Source organism: Electrophorus electricus, chromosome 5, assembly GCF_013358815.1.
Source record: "Electrophorus electricus isolate fEleEle1 chromosome 5, fEleEle1.pri, whole genome shotgun sequence".
NCBI classification, from domain to species: Eukaryota; Metazoa; Chordata; class Actinopteri; order Gymnotiformes; family Gymnotidae; genus Electrophorus; species Electrophorus electricus.
In genome coordinates this window covers 15,893,697-15,918,191 of record NC_049539.1, presented here as the reverse complement: position 1 = coordinate 15,918,191, position 24,495 = coordinate 15,893,697, and the positions used below count along the sequence as shown (strand labels likewise).

The following is a 24,495-nucleotide window of genomic DNA, read 5'->3' as shown; positions in this document are numbered from 1 at the left end:
CTGTTAGTGTGGGTGTCTGAGTGTTAAGTAAACGTATGTTGGTGTTTCATGCTACTCGTCTCCGCATCCTGCCTAAAACCTCCAATGTTACAGAAAAACTGACCGATGAAGGATGCCTGCGAGGGGAAGCAAGAAAAGGAAGGGGAAGAAAGGAGGTAAACACCCTTCCACAGCCCACGCAGTGAGACCCTCCATCATCCTGGCCTCACTCCACACTTCTACCATGAGGGAGGAGGCCACTGAACAATTTTGGGGGGGGGCCCCCCGAGTATGGTCCGGGGTCAGACTCTGCAGAGTCCTACAGTCCTCAGCCAGACTATGAGGATCGGCACACGGAGGTGGACTCCGCTGGGTCCTATGACCACTACACGGACTTCCACGAGGGTCTCGCAGATTATGGGGAATACGGGGAGTGCAGCAACGTTAGTATGCGCTCGGACTTGGGGCTCGACTATGGGGAGGACCCATCTATGGAGGTGGAGGAAGTCATCTATGGGGATCCCCCCTCAACGGCAGCAATGAGGTCCCGGCATTTCAGATACTGCCCAAGGCTCCGCCTAGGAGGTGGCTCTCGGGAGCAAGCAAACCATCCCGAGCGGCACACAAAGAGGTGACCGCGCTCAAGGACACTCTTCCCACTGGGGCGTACAGCCCTGGAACTCGTGCCCCAGTACCTAAGCCTCGTAGGGGCAAGGGGGAGACGTCACCAGTGCTCACCCCAGAGACAGGCAAAGCAACTTGTGTGCCTCCTGTAATGGGTGTGCGGATGTCACCGCCCACCGAATCGGTGAGAGGCGATCCCCCACAGATGGGTGGGACTCCAGCCCAGGCGACAACTGGGGGACAGGCCAGGGTTCCTGCCGCCCCCCCGTACTCTTCACTAATACTTTGTGTAATTTTGTACCCACCCCTGTCATTGTATCTGTTCCCATCACGTTGTCTGTGCCAGTCGCTTTGTCCCCCCTTGTATCTGTGCTGTTGCCTGTCTTGGTGTCCGTCACTGTGTCTGTCGTTGTCCTGATCCCTCTCCTTCCCCCGCTGTCCTGCTCGCGCTGGCCTGTGTCAGGTCGTTTGGTCCCCTGGCCTCATCGTTTGGCGTTGGTTTCGGGGCCGCATCCCTTGGGGGGGGGGGGGGGGGGGGCTGTCACAGTACCCCCCCCCCCCCAAACGTCTCCTCATATGTGTGTGTGTGTGTGTGTGTGTGTGTTTGTCAATGTGGCCACGCCCTCCTTGTGTCTCACACCTACTTCTTATTGTGTCATTATCATATGTATAAAGGTCTGTCATTTATGCGTTTGTGTTGTTGGTTTTTGACTCTGTTAGTGTGGGTGTTTGAGTGTTAAATAAACGTATGTTGGTTTCATGCTACCCGTCTCCGCATCCTGCCTAAAACCACCAATGTTACAGTTATTAAAAGAAATGGTTTCACCTTTAGTGCCAAATTGGATGCCTCCTTAGACAAAGGGTACCCTGGGTAATCTGACAAATCACATGAAACTTGGTCAGCTTGGTGAGCTCCCTGGCATGCATTGCAATGCAAGTCTTGCTCATGGCATCAGCTTTGAAAGATATTTGTTTAATTTCCTAAGCGAAGTAAGATATTGGACAAAATGGGATGAAGCTATTGACAGCAATGATTTTCTGCAATTATGCAATCATGCAATTGTTTGTGCTCCACCCTAACACCCATTTTGTTATGCAGCATCTGTTATTCCACTTTTAGAACTCCTAAACAGTCATACTTCCAGACATATACTGATTTTATGTCAGTGTAATTGGAGGGAATAGACAGGTCTGACAGTCGTGCAATTCAAAAGAAAATTTTGTACCTGTAATTGCCACTGCTTCTAATGGTGAAGATCTCTGGCTATTCGATATTCCATAAAGCCTTATTTGGTACTTTGTGGAAGCATGTAAGTCATGGATTCTACTGCTTGCTGCTTGCCCGTGAAGATGAACCTCATGGTTGAATTTCCCTGAGAAATCTTGGATTTCTACAATGTAACTGTCAAATAAAATGTGGGGCTTTGGCACCCATGAAATATCAAATCCATCTGATGTGATGTTGGACACAGTCAAGGTGCCTGGTAAGTCCTCATGTCCAGTCCCAGTTCTCTGGGACTCAGATATCTCTAGAGATGTAAAGCTAATGAAATTGTCATCTGAATCCTTGGTAGTATTGAGCTCAGGGAATGAGTTGGCTAAATAAAAAGTGAAAGATGCTACAAAAAGACATACACATTAATATGAAAGAATGCTATATTGAACACAGTTTCATTAAATATGGCTGGTTTAATATGTTAATGCTGAAATTCTGGAAATATTCTTTCATCTAGGCTCAGGTTTAATCTGGGTCTGAGCGACCGCCCCATATTGACCAGACATGTCTATATTTCACATGCATATATGTTGTAGCCATATTTTGTTTAGGAAATCAGGTGTTTTGCTGTGTAGTGTGGATCTTTTTTTTTTTTAAATCACACACACTCATTAAAAAAAAAACAACATTCATTAAAAAACAACTTTCTGAAGATATAATGTAATTCACATTCCGTGCTTACCTGTGGATGCAGTAAGGGTAGCGGGGGCACTCTTCCTCTGACCATGTTCTGCCACCAAGGTGATGTTATAGTGCTTCCCAGGCACCAGGTGTTTTTGGGTATAGGTGGTAGCATCAGCAGGAAGACTCAGCTCCTCCCACTGGCCATCAGTGAAAACAAATACCAGCCTGTAGTTTGTGATATTGGCTCTGGGCTTTTTCCAGAGCAAGACCATTGTGGTTTCTGTGACTTCAATTGCCTCCAGATCTCGTGGAGCATCAAGACCTTTTTTGGAGTTTACAAACAGTTACAAACAAAATCATTCAGTTCTAGCATGAAATAACATATGAAATTCTGTCTTAGAAAATAAGCAGGTAATTATAAACAGACATATCCACACATTCATAATGATCTCACCTGTCACTGCACTGGCAGTGGCTGGCTGGCTCTCCTTTTCATTTTTAACTGCTGTAACTCCAATAACATATTCTGTCCCAGGCTTCAGGTCTATAGCATACATCAGCATTTAGTAAAGTCAGCATAATTATTCTCTTTAATAAGTTTTGTTATTCAATGTATTGTTTTCAAGTAAAATACATAGAAAAACTGATAAAAACTGTATACAACTATAGACTATGCACTGGATTTCATCTAACTGAAGCCTGATAGTCACCAGTAAAGGTAGCGTGTGTTGTGTCTCCTAGTCCTTTGGGGACCATATCTTCCCTAAGGGTGTCTCCAGTAACAGGACCGTATTTGACATGATAGCCATCCACAAATGCACGACTATTTTTCCATTTTACAGTGATGCTGTCATCAGTCTGACCCACAATCTGGAGGTCTTGAGGAGCATCCAGGCCTGCAGCAGAATGAGAAGGTTGCATCTGGATTGGAATATGTGCCTAAACATTTTGAAATCCACATTAAAATAATTATTTGCCAGCAGTTGCCTACCTGTAAATTAAAATATTATTTTCAACCTTTATACTGTAGCAAGCAAGGTTTTTGAGCGTGGTATATCACCAGTAGACCTGCTTTCCACCAACAGACTCTGTCTTATATGCTCATTGGTTCTTGGGTTTGATACTGCCAAGCAGTTGCCAGCCTTTCACTTGCCACTGCCCTGTACTAGAAGCATCAGCATTCAAGCTGAGATGTTAGCACACAAAGCAAATGCTTTAAAATAGGCTATTCATTAGTCAAAACGTTTTACCTTAAGTCAGACTGTTCAGTTTGTTAATGATCTGCTGTCATTGGTTGCATATTCTAAACATTAACGAAGGTAACTAGAGATAAGGTAACTAGAGAGTGTTCATGCCTCAAGATTGTGTAGCAAAACTGTCAGAGGAAAGATACATCTAATGTTTTGTGTAAGAGATTAAACAGTATTTACAAAAAAAGGAGGCAAGCAAAATAAATTTCAACAACACTATTTGATCAGCAATCACCCAGCCATCATTGTTTCTTGATGGACGAAAACGACTTCATATGCAGTGAGTAAACCAACCCTAAAAAATGATAGCTGGCAGACTGGCAAATCACCATGGTGTATTGGATATGAACTACTAGAAGTTGGCAACATTTTTTTAAATCATTGGGGGGTTTAGCTCAAATTGAGGTCAAACCTTGAAGTGACTTTCTGAGCCAAACATTATATATATTTAAATACATGTGGCCAAATTATTTTACATCTTCAGTTTTAGAGATATGTTACCTGTGGTGAAGCTCTCATAAATGGGTTCACTAGCGATGTCTCCCTTCTTTGAACTGATAGAGACCTGATAGTCAGTGTCTGGCTCTAGTCCCTCCAGAATATGTTGCATGATTGTGGCATGTACATCCATGTCATGCCAGGCTGATGAGACTTTGGCCGGGCCATAAGATACAATAAATTTGTCCACCTCTGCCACGGGCCTGGACCAAGAGACCATGGCTGATGTGTCTGTCACGTCTCGGACTTCAACCTCATCTGGAGCATCAATTCCTGTAGAAAGCAAAAGCACAACAGAAAGAAAAAAAGATAATAGTGCTTACTTTCAGGTGAATATGAATAATCCTCTTAATTTTGTATACAGTACATACACTGATGAGCCATTTCTGACAACTGCAAAATAAAGACTGAAATCAAAATGTACTTTTTACCTTATGGTCTTTTTTTTTAGCAATGCTCTTCCATTTTTATTCACTGTTATAAAATCAAACTAATATTCTTCATGTATGTATTGATCATCTAATACTGCATAATGGTAAAGAGCATAACCATGGATTCACTATCCTCCAAGATAGTGCAGGTGTTGTGCCAGATTCCGACTCCCAGGCACAATATTATTATTGCTCTTATGACACCTTGCAAAATTCTATTCCCCCTATTATTATCCCTCATGATAAACTTGTAGAAAAATGCTTACTATGGTATAACTGAAACTCCAAGATTACCAAAATACATATGAATAAATCTTTGCAATTCCAGAGATACTAGAGGGAGTATAATGTTGGCAGGTGTCAAAACAGCACTGACAAAATTATACTGCACCTAATATCCCTCCTGATGAACTAAGAGAAAAAACATCTTTCTATGGTATAACCTACACACCATGCTAAGTCACCAGAACACATCAGATTTGAATCAAAACGTTTAGAATCTTTGCAGTTTAGAGATATGAGGCATGGGGTGTAATTTGGGCCAGTGGCAGCTAGTGAAAAATATTCTAAATGTTGGTGACCTAGTCAGTTTTAGCAACCAACTTAACACAAACTATTAGTGCTCTGTGAAATAGCCAGTAATTATTTATTTGACATTAAAAATAAACAGTATCATATGTTAATAAGCATTTGTCTCCATCGAGCAAGTCTGTACGTCCTGCTCCTTGCCCAGCGGAACTTGGGCCATTACAGTAATTTGCATGGGATTAGCTCTACATGGTTAGGTGGAGTAATGTAATTTTACTACAGGACTTCTATAAAAAACGATTTGTACAAGATAAGATTTCTCTGTATAAATGACTGGGATGGGAGTGGCTACTTGACTTTGCACAACCATGACCTCCAAAAAATGTACATAACAAGTGTCTTCTGCTGTTCACAAACCAGTGTGCTTTGGTTTGTCTCGTTGGATTATCATCTGGTTGGTTAAGGTAGGCTCTGAGTTCACTTATTTCTGCCTTAGATTTTGTGAAATTCAAGACTTGTTGTCTAAACCTAGTTGCTTGTTAGCTGTAATTACTCCCTACCATTGTAGTTTCGCTACATAGTTAAATTAGGACGACTCTGCTACAGATGTAATCAATATCTGGAGAAGGTTTGGTGGTGCTCTCAATTGGTTCATCTACATCTCACCTACAGGACTTCACAAACTCACCTAAGTATCTTCTCATATTATCTCAATCTTTTATCTCACACATCCACAAATCAAGCATCTGAAATGTGTTTCACAATTCCTGTCCACATATCCCACAAATCTCCTCGACGCTATCATAGATGTCACAATCTCAGCAACCTCACTTACTCACAATGCTCGGCACCATCACATGGTCGTGGTGGCAGGAGGGCTCTGGAACTGCCAATCTGCTGTCCAGAAGGCTGACTTCATCTTAGCCTTAGCATTAGCATCCCTCCACTTCCTACATTTCCTGGCTCTAACAGAAACATGGATCACTCCTGAGAACTCGGCGACTACGGGTGCCCTGTGCTCTGCCTTTTCATTTATCCATTTGCCGAGGCGTCTTGGCAGGGGCAGTGCCACAGGTTTACTATTGTCTCAAGAGTGGCATTTCACTCCACTTTCCTTCTCTACTCTTTCCATCTCCTCTTTTGAATTTCATGCCATTACAGTGTCTTTCCCCAGCAAACGTCTTATCATTGTCATCTATCGCCCTCCAGGTTCCCTAGATCACTTCATTGATGAGTTCAACATCCTCCTGAGTCAATTCCCCATTGAAGGAAATCCACACAACTAGTTGTCATTCTCAACTCATGTTTCTAATCTAACCCAGTCTTGGAGAGCCCTCCTTTGTAACATATGAAGGATTTGAACCTTTCTCTCCCTGGAAGCTACCCAGGTGCTTGTGCAGTCTCTTGTGATTTCAAAGCTAGACTACTGCAACTCGCTACTTGCTGGTGTTCCTCTAAGAGCCTGTAGCTGCCCGCATCAGATTAAAAACCTTGATGCTTGCCTACAAAGCCAAAAATGGACCAGCCCCTTCATACATGAGGTCAATGGTCAAAGCCCAATCCATACGTTGAGTACTTCGAACCTCAAGTATGGCTCAGCTTGAAATACCGTGCTTCAGGTTTCATGGAAGACAAGCATCGAGACTATTCTGTCCTGGTTCCAAGATGGTGGAACGAACTCCCACTTGCTGTTTGGACAGCAGAGTCCAAGGCAGTCTTCAAACGCAGACTGAAGACCCATCTATTTGCAATATAATTAAAGGACAACTAACAATGCTCCCATATTGACTGACTAAATGAATACTTCTTGTAGGGTTTTGTTTATTGTTTGTTTCGCAAACTCTAACATTTATTGTTTATAGCACTTATCATTGTTTAAGATAGACCTTATGTATTTTGTACTTCTAGGTATAGTACCAGTATGTTTGATTCTAACCTACTGTACTGTACTAGGATATATTCTATGAGTAAATGACAAGGCACTCTTGTAAGTCACTCTGGATAAGACCGTCTGCTAAATGTCGTAAATGTAAATGTTCACAAGTATAAAACGCTGCATATGGCATCCTACAATTCAGGTTCCAGCCATAGACATTAAAATTGTCTTCCAGAAAAAATACTGCAGTATACAATACTCGACATGCCCATGTAAAACTAATCTAAATAGGGCAGTTTGTCAGTTTTCGGATTGTTATTTTCCCGGTTTTACTGTGAGCTGGAATATAATTACAGTTACACTAGATAACACCACTATTCATTCCATAATTTCAAAGTAATGTATAAAAGCACAATTTGATCGATTTGTTGCCTTTTTGTGAAGATATAGCAGTGTATGGTAAATCTAAGTTACAGGATCTACTGGAATCATACAACAGAAAAAAAACTTCCGGTAAGATTGGAGCCAGAGTGGAGAGTGGAGCCAGAGGACCAGGAAGGAGCCCACACGGCCACACATTCCACTCCCCAAGGGCAATGCCAACAGTGCAGACAGAGAGGTGGGGGTGAAACAAGGTCAGATAGAGGTCAGGCATGCCAAGAATAGCACAATAGACGACAGGCAGTAACCAGACATGAGTTAAAGGGCCACACTGGCAGCAGACAGGGATCCAAGCAGAGGAAATAGCAGCACCAGAGATTTGAGGGTCTGGTAAAGTTCACTGGGGCCAAGTCAGAGAGAAAAAAAACTAGGGAGAGAGTTGATCTAGAGAGCTGAGGAACATATGTAACTAAAGCAGCAGAGGACAAGGTTGGATGCACCAAAAGTTTAGTCTTAGCTTTTCAATTGTCTCAGAGACCCCATAGGCAAATCCAATGCAAAGAACAACATGGAAATAATACTAGGTCTTATCAAGAAGAACAGCAGACAAATTCAGAGTGTGCCAGATCCTCCATAACATTTTGATCAGTCATTTACAGGTCTGTAAACTGTGGGTTGTATTCATATAGAATTTCAACTAATTCATATACATTAAACTTCTATACCATCAGAAATGTTTTTTTTTTTTTTTTTTTGACTAGCTCGTTCTGTTTATTATAATGACATTATGTGTTACGTGTGAAGATGGAATGCTGGAATGATATATTACTTGTCACTATAGTTCTACTCAGTGGGATCCCTTTGATGTTGTTCTTGATGATGCTGACAGAGACTTCATATTGCTGTCCTGGCCCAAGCCCTGACTGCTCAAAATGCGTTTGGGAAGGAGGTAAAGTGTTCACTATTTTCCCATTCTCTTCTTTCTGGAAATAAAAACACACAGAAAGAAAAACAACCACCTCTCACTCATTGTTGTGCATGTACAGGTCTTAAAATAATCAAGATTGTTCAAGACTTTATTTTAAAGATGATTGAATTGAGGAACTTTTAAGGCACACCTGAGGAATTAATAAATACAGCTTTGTGAGTGCTGGGTGCAGAGATTAGATTTTATTTAATGCTTGAGGATGAGAAAAATGTTATAATTAAATAGTCCAGAGACATTGGACTTAAACATGTGACTTTCTAGTGAAGATGGGTAGCAGTTTTGGTAGAAAAAAATATGTACAGTGTTGATTTTTTTGGTTTGTTTTATATGACTTAGGGGCTCCTAACCAGACAAAATCCCTAAGAGCTTCTCTCCACTTTATAAATCTTTGGGTTCGTTTCCATAGTGACTGAGTAAATAGAGAGACTAACCGTGTTGCGGAAGGTGAGCACCCAGCCATCTAATGGAATGTCCAGCTGTTCCCAAAACACCTCTACAGATGTTTCTCCAATGGATTTAAACTTCAGGCCCTCAGGCTGTGGCAGATCTAATGGCAAATGGCCAAGAGGATTGTGAGCTATTTTAAATTTTCCATTCATACACCGCCATTTTCCCAAGGTTTTCCCTTCTTTCATTTACTACTACAGTAAATTTAGCACCTTAAGTATCATACAGGTTATGGTTACAGTATCATACAGGTTATGCCATTCTCTCTCTCTCTCTCTCTCTCTCTCTCTATATATATATATATATATATATATATATATATATATATATATATATATATATATATATATATATATATATATATAAAAAACAGTGCTGTGGAGTTTCCCAAAGCTGTACAGTTTTAAATATTTTTGTCTCTGTAGTGAATGATTTTAAAAGCCCTACTCACACAAAGGGTTTAAACTGGTGTCACTCAAAAATAAAATATAAGCCAAAATGCTGGAGCACTGCAAACTCACTCACACTATTTACAATACACAGGTTAATAATGATCACATAAGTAATGCTTTACTGTATACTCAAAATTCAGGAACGGGTGGTAAAAGTAGAGGATATAATTTTATATGGTTCTCAGTTTTGCAGTTTCTACTGATAAGATCATAGTTTGATTGAGGGACCTACGTCTATGATCAGGTCATCTACTGTATGTGACATTTACACTTAATTTTGAACTAAACACTCAGAACATGTCACATAAAACATCCATAGACCTACCATTTCATAACAGTTAATACCGATATGCTTCTTAATAATTAAGAAATATCCATTTATTTGATAGTAATAGATGTGTAATAATGTCATTCATTATCATGATGATGGGCTTACTTGTGGCCACTCTGGTACCAACTGGAATACTTTTCTTATTATCGAGGATGGCATAAACGTGGATGGAGTATTCAATGCCAGGCTCAATTTCAGTTATGGTTGCAGTTGTGAGGTCCCCAGGCACACGAACATCCAGCTGCAAGCCATCTGATGATGTGGGAATGTAGGTGATCAAGTATTCTTTCACCAGCATCTCATTGGTCCAGGTCAGGTTCACAGTCTTTGGGGTTATCTCACTGATACTCAGGTCTTTTGGTGGAGATACTAGGAAAGAGAAGATTGTAGGAAAGAAGAAAGAGCATGTATATAGTACATTTTTAGAGCACATTTTAGTGAACGTTTATTGTTAATTTTCCACTGTTCACTATTCATAGCTACTGATTGTATACATGTACAAAAACAATCTTGTTTTATGGACGTATTTCCTATTAGTAAAATAATAAGATTCCTTACTGCAAATATCATTGAGTATTCTGTTTAACATGCAATGTGCAACGTGAACATAATTTTTGGATATTTAGCATATACCTAGCATTTTAGAAATGTTATTTTAAACATTGTTATGGATATTTATATAGAACTTTGCCATACCTTCTGAACAGTCCTCACCAATGTAGCCTTCATTACAGACACATTGTCCATCCACGCACTGGCCCAGTCCATGGCAGTGCTTTGGACATTTTCTTTCACTACAGTCATTGCCCCCAAAATCTTCATCACAGAGACATACACCTTTGATGCAATGCCCATGGTTGTTGCAGTTTGCAGGGCAGGTTGTAATAGAGCAATCCTCACCTGTGTAGCCCTCCATACATATACAGTGGCCATCCACACAGTGTCCATGTCCTAGGCAGTCATTCACACATTTTAACTGACTACAATCCTCCCCAGTGAAGCCTTCATCACAGATGCACTGGCCTCCTACACAGTGGCCATGGTGCAGACAATTGTTTGGACAGCTCAGCTCACTGCAGTCCTCACCCCAAAAACCTGCAAAGCACACACACGTCCCATCCACACACTGACCCTGGCCACTGCAGTCAGATGAGCAGGTTTTAACACTACAATCCTCAGCTCCAACTCCTTCCACACACACACACTGTCCTTTAACACAGCGACCCTGGTTGTTACAGTTGTTGGGGCAGGAGAGTTCTGAACAGTCGTCTCCCTGAAAACCAGCATTGCATTCACACTTGCCATTGACACATTGTCCTCTGTTAAAGCAATTGTTCAGGCAGGAAAGAACACCGCAGTCTTCACCCTGGTAGCCATTGTTGCAAATGCAAATCCCATTAAAACAGTGACCTCTTTCATTACAGTTGTTTGGGCAGGTCAGTGTTGCACAGTCTTCACCTGTATACCCGGGATTACAAATACACTTGCCATCCACACAGCGGCCATGCCCCGTGCAGTTTTTGGTGCAAACTCGTTCTCCACAATCTTCGCCTCTGAAGCCTTTGTCACAAAGGCAGGTACCATTGACACAAAGTCCACGGTCATAGCAGTCATTGGGGCATATAAGCTCTGAACAGTCAAAACCAGTCCAGGGGTCATAACACACACAATCTCCATCCACACAGTGGCCACGGCCTAGGCAATTGTTGAGGCAAGCTGTCTTTGAGCAGTCGTCCCCAGAGAAAGACTCAGCACAGACACAGATTCCATTGATGCACTGCCCATTGCTACCACAGTCAACAATGCAGATTTGCATACTGCAATCCTTGCCCGAATAGCCATCAAAGCATTTACATTTCCCATCAACACAATGGCCCTGGTTGCTGCAGTCATTTGGACAATCAGACAGCGTGCAGTTGGGGCCCTTCCAGCCCTTGTCACAGATGCATGCACATATTTCAGTGCTGTAGTTTCCATGACCACTGCAGTAAGGCTTGGTTCCTACCTCTCCTAAACAAAAATGATAAACATTTGAACATTATAATTAGTATTTAGTCTTTACAGTAACTTTTCCCATAGGTTTTTCCAATAACCTTCAAAACAGCCTTAGATAACGCAAAACAGGTGTTCAGAAGAGATCATCTTATTTCACTTAGAAAAATAGCAGTATTCAGACAGTTCCCCAACACTACAGTTGATTCACCAAGTTCACTACTCATGTAGAGCTACAATTAATCACCAAGTTCACTACTCATGCAGAGCTACAATTAATACGTGCATAGCTACAATTAATACTACACCAAGTGACATTTCTTTGCTGGAAATTATGGTGGCTGTACTACCAGTTACAAAAGGCATGTTCCACTTTTTAAAATACAAATTAGCAATGTCTTCCCAAAGACATACAATTACTTTGCTAAACAGCTTTAGCACTGTTTTCACATTACACAGTGAGGAATACAAAAAGCAGCTTTATGCCTGTTTTCTGTTTACTGTTTTAAATCTGCATGAGTTAGGTCACGCTCTGATACACAGGTTATACAATGTCTTCATTTTAAACAGATTACTAAGTGCTTGGTAATTTGAATAATACCTGTGACCTGTGCTCCACAGCAGGTAGAATGCCCTCCGCATCGCTCTCTAAGAGTAGATACTTCATCCTCTAACATTTCCAGCCGGTTCAGAAGCTCTCTCAGTTCAGGATGGCCATCTGTACAGCCACATGCCTGCTTGGGAATGTTAATGCGGTGGGTGAAGACAATCTCATTCTGTCTATTAAAGGCGTAGTCCGTGGCCTGTGATTCTACTGTTGCATCTCTTGGCTCAAGCTCTGTAAGACCTGGAGAATCTAGGTCCACAGAGCAGAAGGAGCTGGCTGGAACATTAATATTATAGACATGGCTGTAGATGAATGACTTTTCAGGGCTGGGCTGGGTGACATTTTGTGTACTTGGGACTGTCATCTCTTGCCTTTGGTGCTGTAGAACCTTCTTTACCAAGCCAGATTGATTCAAAGTCATTAGAGTGGCAAAGAGCAAACATCTCAGAAGCAGGTCTTGTGTTCCCATGTTACCGGAGGTTCAGAATTGCCTCAAGTGAAGCCTTTTTGTGGATAAAATTGGTAAACTGGATAAACTGGAACTGTCTGTTATAAACCAAATAAACATGAGTATAATAAGATGAAGAAAACTAATATTCTTCTGAGGTTCTATGGAATAATATTAAATATAGACATTTGCAGCTTCAAGAGGCATTATTGCAGATCATTGCATTATGACAATAGATAAATACAAGTATAATTTGAATACGCTAATTTACATTTACATTTACAGAAATTGGCAGATGCTCTTATTCAGAGTGACTTACAAAAGTGCTTTGTCATTTACTCATAGAATACATCCTAGCCAGTACAGTACATTAGAGTCCAAGATACCAATGAACTTGAGTGGTGTTGAAATACAGGGATCAATGCTGATGCCTAGAAGTGCAAAATACATAAGCTCTATCTCAGACAGCAATCAGTGCAAAAAACAATAAGTACTAAAGTTTCTGTTATTCAACAAAGGACCAGTCAACATCAGTGCAATAAGTAATAATAATTTTAATGAAGTTTCAGTTAGTCAATATAGGACTAACTGAAGCTCTAGTACTTATTGTAGGGTATTGTTTATTGCACTGATGGTTAGTGCTCCTTTCTTGATTTTGGCACACTGTCGACTTGAGTGCTCTGTTGTACTATGACAGCGCATAAGTGAATAAACATCTGTGTGTCTTAGAGAGCAAGAGAAGAGAGAGAAAGAGAGAGAAACTGAACAAATGTTAGGCAATACACACAGGCAACATAAAATGAGGCTAACATAAAAATCGAAAGTGTTCCTTTTTGGCCAAAGGAAAAAAAAATTAGAGTCTTTAATCTTTTCATTTTTCCATTTTTCCTTTCTTTTTAACATTAGAATGAAGCTAAAGTAAAACAGGTTAACATCATCAACACCTTTCAAACTGCCAGGTATATAGTGTGTGTGTGTGTCTATATATATACCTTATGAATGGTCACTTACATTTAGAAGTACATTTAGTGCACCTAGTGTATCTTTTATGTTTGTTTCTCCAGTAATCATAGAATAAAACTAACCTACCCATTATTTCACCCCTCATTTGATGCTGATGCTAACTCATCAAGTGACAGATAACAACTGGATGATTACTTTACATCATATCACATCACAATGGGTGTCACGTTGCTGCTGGCCCGAGTGCCGATGTGCGTGGATCAGGACACACAGACTCCCTCGACAGTGACGTACATTTATTAATATAGAACACATACTATAACGATGGCACTCACACACAACATTAATGACGGACATGACTATACATTTAACTGAGCACAGGCTACACAACATTTAACAATGACTACACAAACGTTTTAACAGACTTCAGCAAACAATGACCAACACAATGCACACACTAGCAGAGGTTTAAATAGACACATGACGGTAACCCTGTGCAGATGTTTGCAATCACGGAGGGCCTGGCTACAAATGACGGTGAACTGCCCTGCACATGGCAGGCCATACCACATGACTCATGGGGGGAGAGCGACCCATGACAAGGGGACTTTTACATTTTTCTGTAATTTGTCAAATACAAACTCTTGCTAAGTTAATTACTGATGTGTCATTAGTATTTTCAGGGGAAAAAAATAAAATTTCAGAAAAATCATTAAAAAAAATGCCTATGATCATTTTTTTAAAAATGTGTCACACCTGCATTCTCTAGTGAGGTCTGCCAGTCTGCCTCACTGGTTTATTAACCACTGGCCATTTTCCCTCTTCACCTAATAGAGATTACCTGGGCTCTTTAAAAGGCTTCCTAGTTTTTGGGCTCTTTGTCAAGTCTCTGAGTCACTAAGCTATTTTCCTCCTGTTAGTAGTCTCTGTTTTTTCCTTTTTCCCTCAGACTGTTTTAGACTCTACCTTTTGGCCACCTCTTATATATCTGACTGCCCCTGATTGAATATCAAACTGGTTTTGATGTAGTTTTTGCTTGCCTCTGAAAGCCTTGAATAAAAATTCAATTTATAGTACCATTTTGCTACATGAATGGACTGGCTGAACTACAATGCCCATCTGTGTGCCGAAGAAGACGTTGCCACAGAGGAGCCTGCTGCGGCGGTAGTGGGCTTTAGCAGGGACAAGACTCGATGAAACAGATGTTTTTTATTTAACATGCAACACTTATGCAACACTTAACACATATGACATAGCTCGTAGGCTATATTCTCATCAAACACCAACAAACTTACTATGACACATGAGACATATATACACTCAAGACGATTACACATAATACGGAACAGGTGGACGACACGAGAGGGCATGGCAACACAGACAAACACACACACACACACACACACACACGAGACGTTTGAGGAGGGGGAGGGGCTGTAACGTGACTCCTGCTCACTCACATAGCTGCGCTATGAGCCTAGCAGCAAACCTCAGAAGTGGGACTGATTTGAATCAAATTAAGGTCATGCCAAAAAAAAAAAAAATGACGCTTGGGTTAAGTACAGAAGTACAGATCCTAAATCCTATGGGTACACCAAATGCATCATCAGTGATATGACCTGGGGTCACTAGGTTTCAGGTCTTTCAACATCAGACACCCTCACCCAGGCGACCCAAACAAGGCTGATCAGATCTCAGCTTATGTCCCAGCACCAGTCACCCACAGATCTAAAGCCACTTTTACTGCAGCTTCAGTTGCAATTTTAAGGCCTTCCTCTTCACCTCCCTTCAAAAACAAGGAGGGTTAGAGCTTTGCGCAGTGAAGACCCGGCAAAGCCTCTATATTCTATATTCTGTAACAATAAAGAAACTGTAGTTTGCTAATATGCAGCTCTCGGTTTAAACTTCTGTTTGCTACTCATCCATCAAACAGTTTCATGATCAGGGCATGATCAGGGTTTGGTTTCTCTTATCATAAATTATTTTGATCATGACAAATGTGTTGTGAAAATCTGACATCATGAAAACCCTAAATGAAAGTACTTGCACAGTATGGGCTTATCGAGACAAATATGTTCAATCCCGTTGACACAGAAATGAAAATTCAAGATGGTGTACAGGATGAAAGGATGTGTTGTAGCATGTTATGATTTAGCAGATTTTTCCAAATCTAGCTGGTCCTTCATCCACTGAACAGTCTTCCTCAGCTGGGAAGGGAATGGAAGTGGACAAAATAAATATGAGGAAACCTTTCAAGAAGTGAAAAAGATGGAGATATCACACCCTGTTGATCATATATTATGACCAACAACTACTATTTAAACTTGCATGCAATGCCCCACAATACAGAACTGATGCATTAAATTCAGGCAGAGCTGGGTTTCTAGCAAGGGACAGAAACTTTTGAATTCATAAGTCCATATCACCTTGCAAACACAGATTGTCTAATTTATCATTAGAAAATGACATGCCTAGGAAACTGCACTTTTTGCATTGCAGAATATTTGAAAATAATACTGGTATATTGACATCAACTGGGAAAAAGAACATTGCTGAAAAGCATAGAGTCCAATGAAACATACATAAAACTCCAAATGCTACGTTCACCTACCCATGAGCATGACAGAATGATAAATCTCTTATTGCTGGCAAAAGTTGCATTCTCTATATTAAGCCACATTCTAATTACTTTTGTGAATAAACTCAGATTTAAAATATAGATGATTAAATTTATTGGTAACATTTTAAGTTATTAGTTGAATCAGTTTGTATGTTTAGGTATCAGTGATATGAAAAGATATAGCTAAGAAGATAAGTGTTTTAACTTTTAAACCTAAAGTTTGATATTTTAAAAAATTTTGATTTTGCTCACAGTGTACAGAGTATCCTGAAACACATGAGAACAATAAATCAGAAACTGGCTGCAAAAACTGTAAACAAAGACTGGATTGGGGGTAGATTACCCACAATCATTCAGTTTCCAAAATCTTATCTTTTAATCTATAGAAAATGGTCATAGAACGTCAGGAAATCAACTTGCATTTAAGCTTTTGCAGTGACAACTCCAGTCTCCTGACTTTGTATGGAAAACATTTTTATAGGAACTGTAGCAAGTAAAGTGGCTGCAAATGGGAGGATGTGCATGATAGGATGCAGAGATGTGGCAGAGATTCAGTGGTGAAAGGCACTAAACTGGATTCTAGCCACCAGATTGCTTAGGACTAGCATACTCTAAACTAGAATATTAAAATTCTGCTTCCTCATATTTTTCACTGAACACCCCCATTCTATCAAGGGGAAGAAAAAAAAACCCTAAATTCCTATGTTTTAGAGAAGGATAATTAGACAGTCATAATATTCCTGGCCTTTTCTGGGCTAGAGCACATCAGTATTCTGTCCTTAGTACCATAACAACATGCACAGAGGCAGCGACTTTTCACTCTCTGAGTCAATGCTATTTATTTATTTATTTATTTATGCTCAATTTCACATATTTTACTCAAATACTCCCATGAACTATTTAAAAACAGGTACAGTGTGTATTTAGCTGAATCTTAAACCAACTGAGAATGTGCGTTGACCAGATCCTGCTTGGTTTAGATCTCCAGTGTGAAGACAGTGTAGATGGCACAGAAAAAAAAAAGTAGGGCAAGACAGCTGGCATGCAGGCCAGCATACGAAGTGTCCTTCACAAGCTCTGTCTGCCAAATATCTCTCTAGCAAACACCCAGTCACTGGAAAATTAATTAGACAAAAGTCTCTTCAGACAAAATGGGAAGCTGTGTTATGATTGTCACAGCGAAGGGGCTGGACAGTAGCACTTAAGAAACTGCAAACCTCATTACAGCACATTATTTTAATAAGATAAATACAGTTCTACAGTGTTGTCTACAACTTAAGTGCTACAAATGAACAATGTAGTAGTGAGGCTATAGTGTCCCTATGCCATAAATCAGCAACCACTGTCCCTGTACTGAAGAAATACTTTCACTTCAGGATTAGAGTAACACAAGACTACATAGTAAGCATTCTTACCTTATAACAGCAGAATGTTCACATCACTGCAGACCTCTCATAATCTAGCACCACCTCCTCTCAAGTGTTGAAGGCACAATATCTATAGTTTCTATAATATCCTTGAAGCGTTTCTGTGAAATTCTGCTCCATAATCTATAAAAATCATCCTGATATACCTACTTTAATGTCATTCCATCATTTACCTGCAAGCCGATACCAGCAAGAACACTCTCATGCTTCAAATGTAGTATTAGGAAGCTTGCCCAAGTGATGGTGTCATGGACTAGACATATAATCTAGCTCTAGCTTCCATTGTGTGGGTCAGTATACTATATAATATCCTAGTGTATGTGACTATAATTATAGAATGTATAACAAAAATATAGACCATGGATATTTTACAGTGAGGGCAAAACTGCCTGCTATAGAATAAAAATATGCATCTATTGCAATTTCTTTAGATTTGCAACATTTTTACATCTGCAATAGACTTGTGCTCTTTACTTTTAATGTGCAATACATTGTTGGTATTGGGACTACACAAAGTACATACATTACATCTCTCACTCTGGTGCTTTTGCACAGAGTTGTACTTTATTTATGTACTCAGAAAACATTAGATAATGTTTGTGTGACAATACCCTTGGCAAAAATGAGCCCAAAATATTCCTTTAAAACCAGTTTGTTTAGCTTTCAAGTGGTTAACATGTTACCTTAAAATTAAAACATGATCTGTGATAGACACATTCAGTCATTTCCTGTACCCAGTTACATTTCTGAAGTCTTGCTGCTATGTTGAACAAATGAACAAATTGAACTTTAACATTACTGGTCACCCCTTAATGAGCCCATAAATATGTCATGTAATATATCATTTCATGTAAACAGACCCATTGTCATTTACAGTTGTGTTATTCAAGATGTCACTTGAATAAGTGGGGTTGAAAAAAAGGTGCTTCCTCCAAAAGTAAAAAGTATATATAAAAAGTAAATGTTTTCTAATCTTAATTTACATAAACTCTCAAAAAAGGTTACTGTGTACTGCTAGAATTGATTATTTATACATTGAGAATCAGCTCTAGATATAGACTGGGCTTATCTCAGAATTGTTTAAAGAGGCCCTTAAAAGTCATAACATGGTATCAAGAAATCTTCAGAATACTGAATCTGAAGAATAATGAGCTATAGAATATGACACTGGCAATCACATTCACATGCATTTATCTACTAATAGCCACTAACTCTGGACCAAGAGTTATAGGTTCTTTTACAATATGTCATCGCAGTCTGGATCTTTTGTACTTAAACAGCATTATTTTCTTGACCACAGGAATTATAATACAGCATGCTATCTTTTCTAAATACTGTGAATTAGATGTAAGGAGGTTTTATTCTAGGTGGCACTAACTGAAATAGATATCTGCTTTATGATCCACAATTATGGTATCTTTATTACTTTTCTTGGTCCTAGTAATATAGAGGGAAATTTCCCACATGGAAAAGAGGGATGAGGAATCTTGGCTTCCATTTCAGGCCATCTGTTTTCCCTGGTCCACAGCAGCACAGGCCTAATGTGTGTGTGCGTGTCGCAAGGTTAGACTGGAAGAATCCAGACCTCCAGACATTCTTACTATTAGTTATATTTCCCCTGGGTAAACACATGCTTCTGTGGAACTACAGACTGCTTATGATTATTCTCAGACAGAGAATATACAAGTGTTGTTGATCTAATCTTTAAAGTGCAGCCGAACGGCTTTTGACTGTCATATTGTGTATAAAGCTTTTTTTTTTTCAGACATTTTAAGAGTCAAATTTTTTTTCATATAAAAATAGGTCTAAAAATGCTATAGAATTAATAGGGGTATTTAAGACATGTTCTTTAAAAGTATTTTCCTGAGAAATTAAATAAAGCAGTGAAAAGAAAAAGGTGTTAAAGTTAGCATCATAAAGTTGTCATCTGAATATCATTACATACATACCTGAAAGGACCTGCACTTCTGCTCAATAAATATTTCCCTCATAACATCGCCACACTATATTTCTCTCAGTCCAATTAAATAAGGATGGTTTACATTTACTTTGAGACATATGTCACTCACTCACTTTCCTTTGTCACTTTCAGCAAGTGTCAGCTTTCAAACAAAAATATTTCACATATACACTGTTCTTCAATCAGTATGCCCCACTGGACAACAAGCAAAATTCACTGAATGAAAGAAAACGTAACTGACCAATTTGCATTAGGTCATTCTTCTACTAGTCCTTCTCTACATGTAATAAATGATATAGCCCTGATTGGAATCCTGTCAATATGATACATTCCAAGTAATTACAGTGGAGATTGTTTCATTAAATAATTATCTGACAAACAAATGGGGAAAATGATTGATTGTAGAGACTATTGTAGATCAGAGTCTAAATTATTTTTCTTTATTTTAATTTTTCTTTTATTTATCTTTTAGTTTGATGCTCTCTTGCCTATTCAACAAACTATGTATGTATGTGTAAAACCACGCAACCATAGTTTGCCCACATGTAATTTAGTCACTTGGAGACTAACACTTGTACTGAACCACTATTCTTTCACTAGGAGATAAATTCTTTTCTCACAATATGACAACCCAGAAATTAGATGCTGGCATTAAATGATTGGTAGAGAATGTCGAACCTGAACATGACTGAAAAAACAGCATTCACACTGAATAAATCTAGAAACATACAATATGGGCATATTTGGAGATATTTGAAATGCATTTACAGTACTCACTTTGAATTGCTTTGATTATTGGTCTGATAAGATGATGCAAGTATAAAATGGGTAAGCTCTTTTGTTGTCCTTTCCTGTTTTGGGGGCTCTGGATTCAACAAAGAAACAATGAGTAAGGGTCAGACATACCAATGATTTGCCACTGTTGGGAACAGAAAGAACTCCCTCTCTCCCTAGTCAATCCTACAGAGGAGGTGCATGTAAACTTTCCTTCCTCCTGCAGTCTAGCACAACAGACAATTTACATACTGTCTATTCATTTGAATGTATAGGACAGGTTAGATTTGTCCTTTTGATTTTAAATCTTACTTTGTCATAAGTCAGACTTATTTCAGTCTTGTAAAAATGCTTGGGAATACTTGGAGTGGTGTTAAATATATATATTAATGTTTGGATTTTATGATAAAGAAAGGTTAAACAATAGGTTTAAAGCAGGGATAATTGCGTTTTTCTTTCTATTTTAGAGCACATCTGAGTGTGGTCATATACTGCAGATCAATGAATGAATTGTGGTGTATCAAGCCCTCCATGAACACTATTTTGCCTTTCAGCTTTTAAGGGACATTATGGGAGATTCACATACAGCTGAGCTTGGCAAGTTCATGTCTAAGAACAAATATATGATAGATAATAAAAAAAACAGCCAATATATATTGTTTTATTTTCATATATGAAAATAAAACAATCTGAAGCAAAGCCTGAAAAGGAACATTTCATATGATAAATTGCAGTAATAAATGTAGCAGTAGAAACAATTATGGTCTTAAGTTTTCTGAGGAACAGACGGAGAAGACCAGAGTAAATGTGCCTATTAAGCATGCAAAGGGCATCAACATTTAATCAGTTGAATATATAATATAATTCACTCTATTTGAAATATAAACATAAAAGTAAGTATTTCCTGCTTCTGCCACATTGTATATTTGCAAAAAGAATAATAAGAATATAAAAATCATAAAGCTATAGCACAGTATATAGAAGGCCTCTTTCTTGATGAATTGTCTCTGGTACCATAGGGCATGAAGTAATGGAAAGCATATTACTGTGAATCTGAGGGGATGGAATCTGATTGGTAGCATGCTGTTTGCATGATGGAAAAAGTCATGAGTCACAGCACTAAATTCTGCCTCATTATGTTTCAGTGGTTATTTGACTGCTAAGCAAAATGACTGGTATTGAAATGCATCTTTTCCCCTAAAACAGAAAGTCTGATTCAAGTACAAGATTAAGATTAAAATGCTGTGAATAAGTAGTTTATTTAAACACATTTCAATTATTTTAATTTCCTAATTTCATACAAGCACACATATACAGACTGTTTCTTATTCATTCTACAGACAGACAACTCTACACCATTAAAGTGCAGAAGGGAGCACCCAAGCAGCAGAATGAAGAAAAATAATATCTCTATAGGAAACCCTAGCTGAAAATGTTTTAATTAATGTCATTTGATTGACATTAATGTCTATTATACCTGGGCATATGGGCCTGAGAAGTATTTCATCATATTCAAACACCTTCTATTAAAAAAAAACAAATGAATCAACAAAGAAATTAGAAAAACCTTGCAGTGTATATATAAACAATTAGTGAAACTTACCTGCACCAAGCACTGCTATACAGTTGAGCATTCAGGTGAATAACCCATAATTTAAAAATGATTAAAGGAATAATGAAAAACAAAGGAAAAAAAGAAACAACCAGCTGTTTGTATTTCGTACTGTCTACCTCTCCACATGCCCACTGGATTTAAAACCTCTCTTGACTGAGTTAAACCTCTGTCTGTATTCCACACAGCACAGTATGCCTTGCCTCTGGATTTATGTGTGTGAGAGAGTAAAACGTGAAAGAAAGGATGAATGAGCTCCGTCTCTTTAACAGGGAAGAGTTTTGTCAGACCCTTGTGTATAACAAGGACTGCCCTTAAAAAGCCCCCTTTTTTCTTATTCTCTCTCACTCCCTCTTTCTCTCGCTGCCTCTCCATCATATAGTTTTGTAGATGCTGGTGTTCTATAGCTCTGAGCAATGACAATTGCTTAGCCATGCTGTGCGTGTCCGTGCATTTGCATATGTGCATGTGGGGGTGGGTGTATGCGTCTGTCTTTCTAAATGTGTCTTTCTCTGTGGTTGATGTACAATAATGAATAAATCTGGGCTTGATTTAGCAAAAGCACAGCTGAGTCAAAATTTGTTTCAGTATTTTTTTAGGATTTTAGGATTTAATGCAGAAATTTAAGAAATCTGAAACCTATTTAACTTACTTCAACAACAGTGATGCAAATAAACATTATTACAATAAAAATATTATTTTGTTTGTTGTTCAAAGGAAAGTATAGGTAGATAGTATATGTTGATAGTCTTTTCTGTCTTCTATTCCACCACTCGTGTATCAGCATGACAACAACTTCAAACACTTGAGACCTATAACTGTCCACTTATAGAATTATCAGAACAGAGCCCTACCTTCAGCATACTTGGACAAGGGACTAAAAGGGCAGCCAAAGCTGAAAAAAGAAGACTGGATGAATTTACCATTACACATCATTCTGCTTTAACAGTCTGTTGTGTTTAAAGTGGGACTGACACATGTAATATAAACAGTTCCGCTGATCTCACACTTTTGCCACACACTTGAACACATCATCAGTGATGTTGCCTTTCTGTGGCACTTGTGTACTTGGCTCTCTTTCATTGCCCTCTTCAAACTTCTCCTCCCAGGGCACAGAGAGCTTAATCATGACTACCTGCTTTAATGTTTCCAAAAGCCAGCACAATGTCTGGTCTCAGACTGCTCTCTATAAAATTCTCTGGAGATCTGAGTTACTTCCGCAGATCAAATCTTATCTGCCAGTCATGTGTTAGTCCAAAGAGCCCTAGTGCTGCCTTCAGCTGGGGCTGGGGCTTCTACCCAACTCTGACAAATGCCTTTGCCTGACTTGATGGTTGAAGGTGTTTTGGCACTGCTGATGGTGTCAGTAGCTTTCAGCACCTGGCCATGCTGCCAGTGCCTCATCATCTGAAGAAGTTAGATGGTCTTGGAAGGATATGATAAAAGGACTGTAGTAGGAACTCATTCTGCCAGAGCTTGGACCATGAGATGTTCTGAGTCAGTATTTTCCATGCTCCCTGATGGTACACAGTTACACCTGGGTTACCTTCTGTGTTCACACTTACAATCTGGATTATTTACTCCCTGGTGCTTCACACTTACCATCTGGGTCCAGCCACAGCAGTGCCAAGTCACTCTGATCAGTTGAGTAACAACTCCTGTATGTTCAAGACATCTTGGCACATTTGGGATCACACCTTTCAAAACAGAGTTGTCAATGTATGAAATCTTCAGGAGATACTCAGTTAGGCATCAAGTTTCAAGTTTCAAGTTTCAAGTTTGGTTTATTTGTCACATACATAGTCATACACAGTATAACTCACAGGGAAATGGTTGAGAGTGCTCTGTCCAAACTGAGGAAAAAGAAAACAGGGGTGCATAGAGAAATATATATATTCTATATATGTACAAAAATATATTAACAATGTATGTACAATATATGTATATTATGTTTATATACACAATGTACAATGTATATGGTTGAGAATATATATGTACACAATGTACAGAATGTACAGATCCATTTTGTAAAATGACATATTTACAGTTTTTACAGGTTTTATGTTACATGGTGGTAATTGAATATTATATATATATATATATATATATATATATATATATATATATATATATATATATATATATATATATATATATATATATATATATTTACACAGTTATGTTACATGGTGGTGGTGGTCCCCACAGTTTATCAGTTTCCCTGATTTAGGGCCCGAATGGCCTGTGGGAAGAAGCTTCTCTTCAGTCTCTCAGTCTTGGTCTTCAGGGAGCGAAAGCACCTCACTGACCTCAACAGAGAGAAGAGCCCATTGTTAGGATGGGTGGGGTCCTTCACAATCCTCCTGGCCTTGGTCTGGCACCGCTTGTGGTAGATGGTCTGTAGGTC

General features: G+C 39.1%; 1 protein-coding gene across 3 annotated transcripts in view; it reads right to left on the bottom strand.

The window, feature by feature from the left end:
* The window catches only part of zmp:0000000846 (tenascin), a 39,785-nt gene extending 17,489 nt beyond the window's left edge, over positions 1-22,296 (bottom strand). Inside the window, exons 1-12 of one of the 3 annotated variants that reach the window (XM_027007960.2) lie at positions 22,080-22,296; positions 20,480-20,567; positions 12,279-12,830; positions 10,382-11,695; positions 9,791-10,054; positions 8,887-9,002; positions 8,297-8,450; positions 4,255-4,524; positions 3,214-3,399; positions 2,958-3,047; positions 2,562-2,825; positions 1,830-2,222 (exon numbers count right to left, since the gene is read on the bottom strand). In XM_027007960.2, coding sequence (XP_026863761.2) covers positions 1,830-2,222; positions 2,562-2,825; positions 2,958-3,047; positions 3,214-3,399; positions 4,255-4,524; positions 8,297-8,450; positions 8,887-9,002; positions 9,791-10,054; positions 10,382-11,695; positions 12,279-12,753 — 3,526 coding nt within the window. In that variant the 5' untranslated portion in view covers positions 12,754-12,830; positions 20,480-20,567; positions 22,080-22,296. The remainder of the gene's footprint in view (positions 1-1,829; positions 2,223-2,561; positions 2,826-2,957; positions 3,048-3,213; positions 3,400-4,254; positions 4,525-8,296; positions 8,451-8,886; positions 9,003-9,790; positions 10,055-10,381; positions 11,696-12,278; positions 12,831-20,479; positions 20,568-22,079) is intronic. The other 2 variants (XM_027007958.2, XM_027007959.2) reach the window with 2 other exon arrangements.
* Between the last annotated feature and the right edge of the window lie 2,199 nt (positions 22,297-24,495).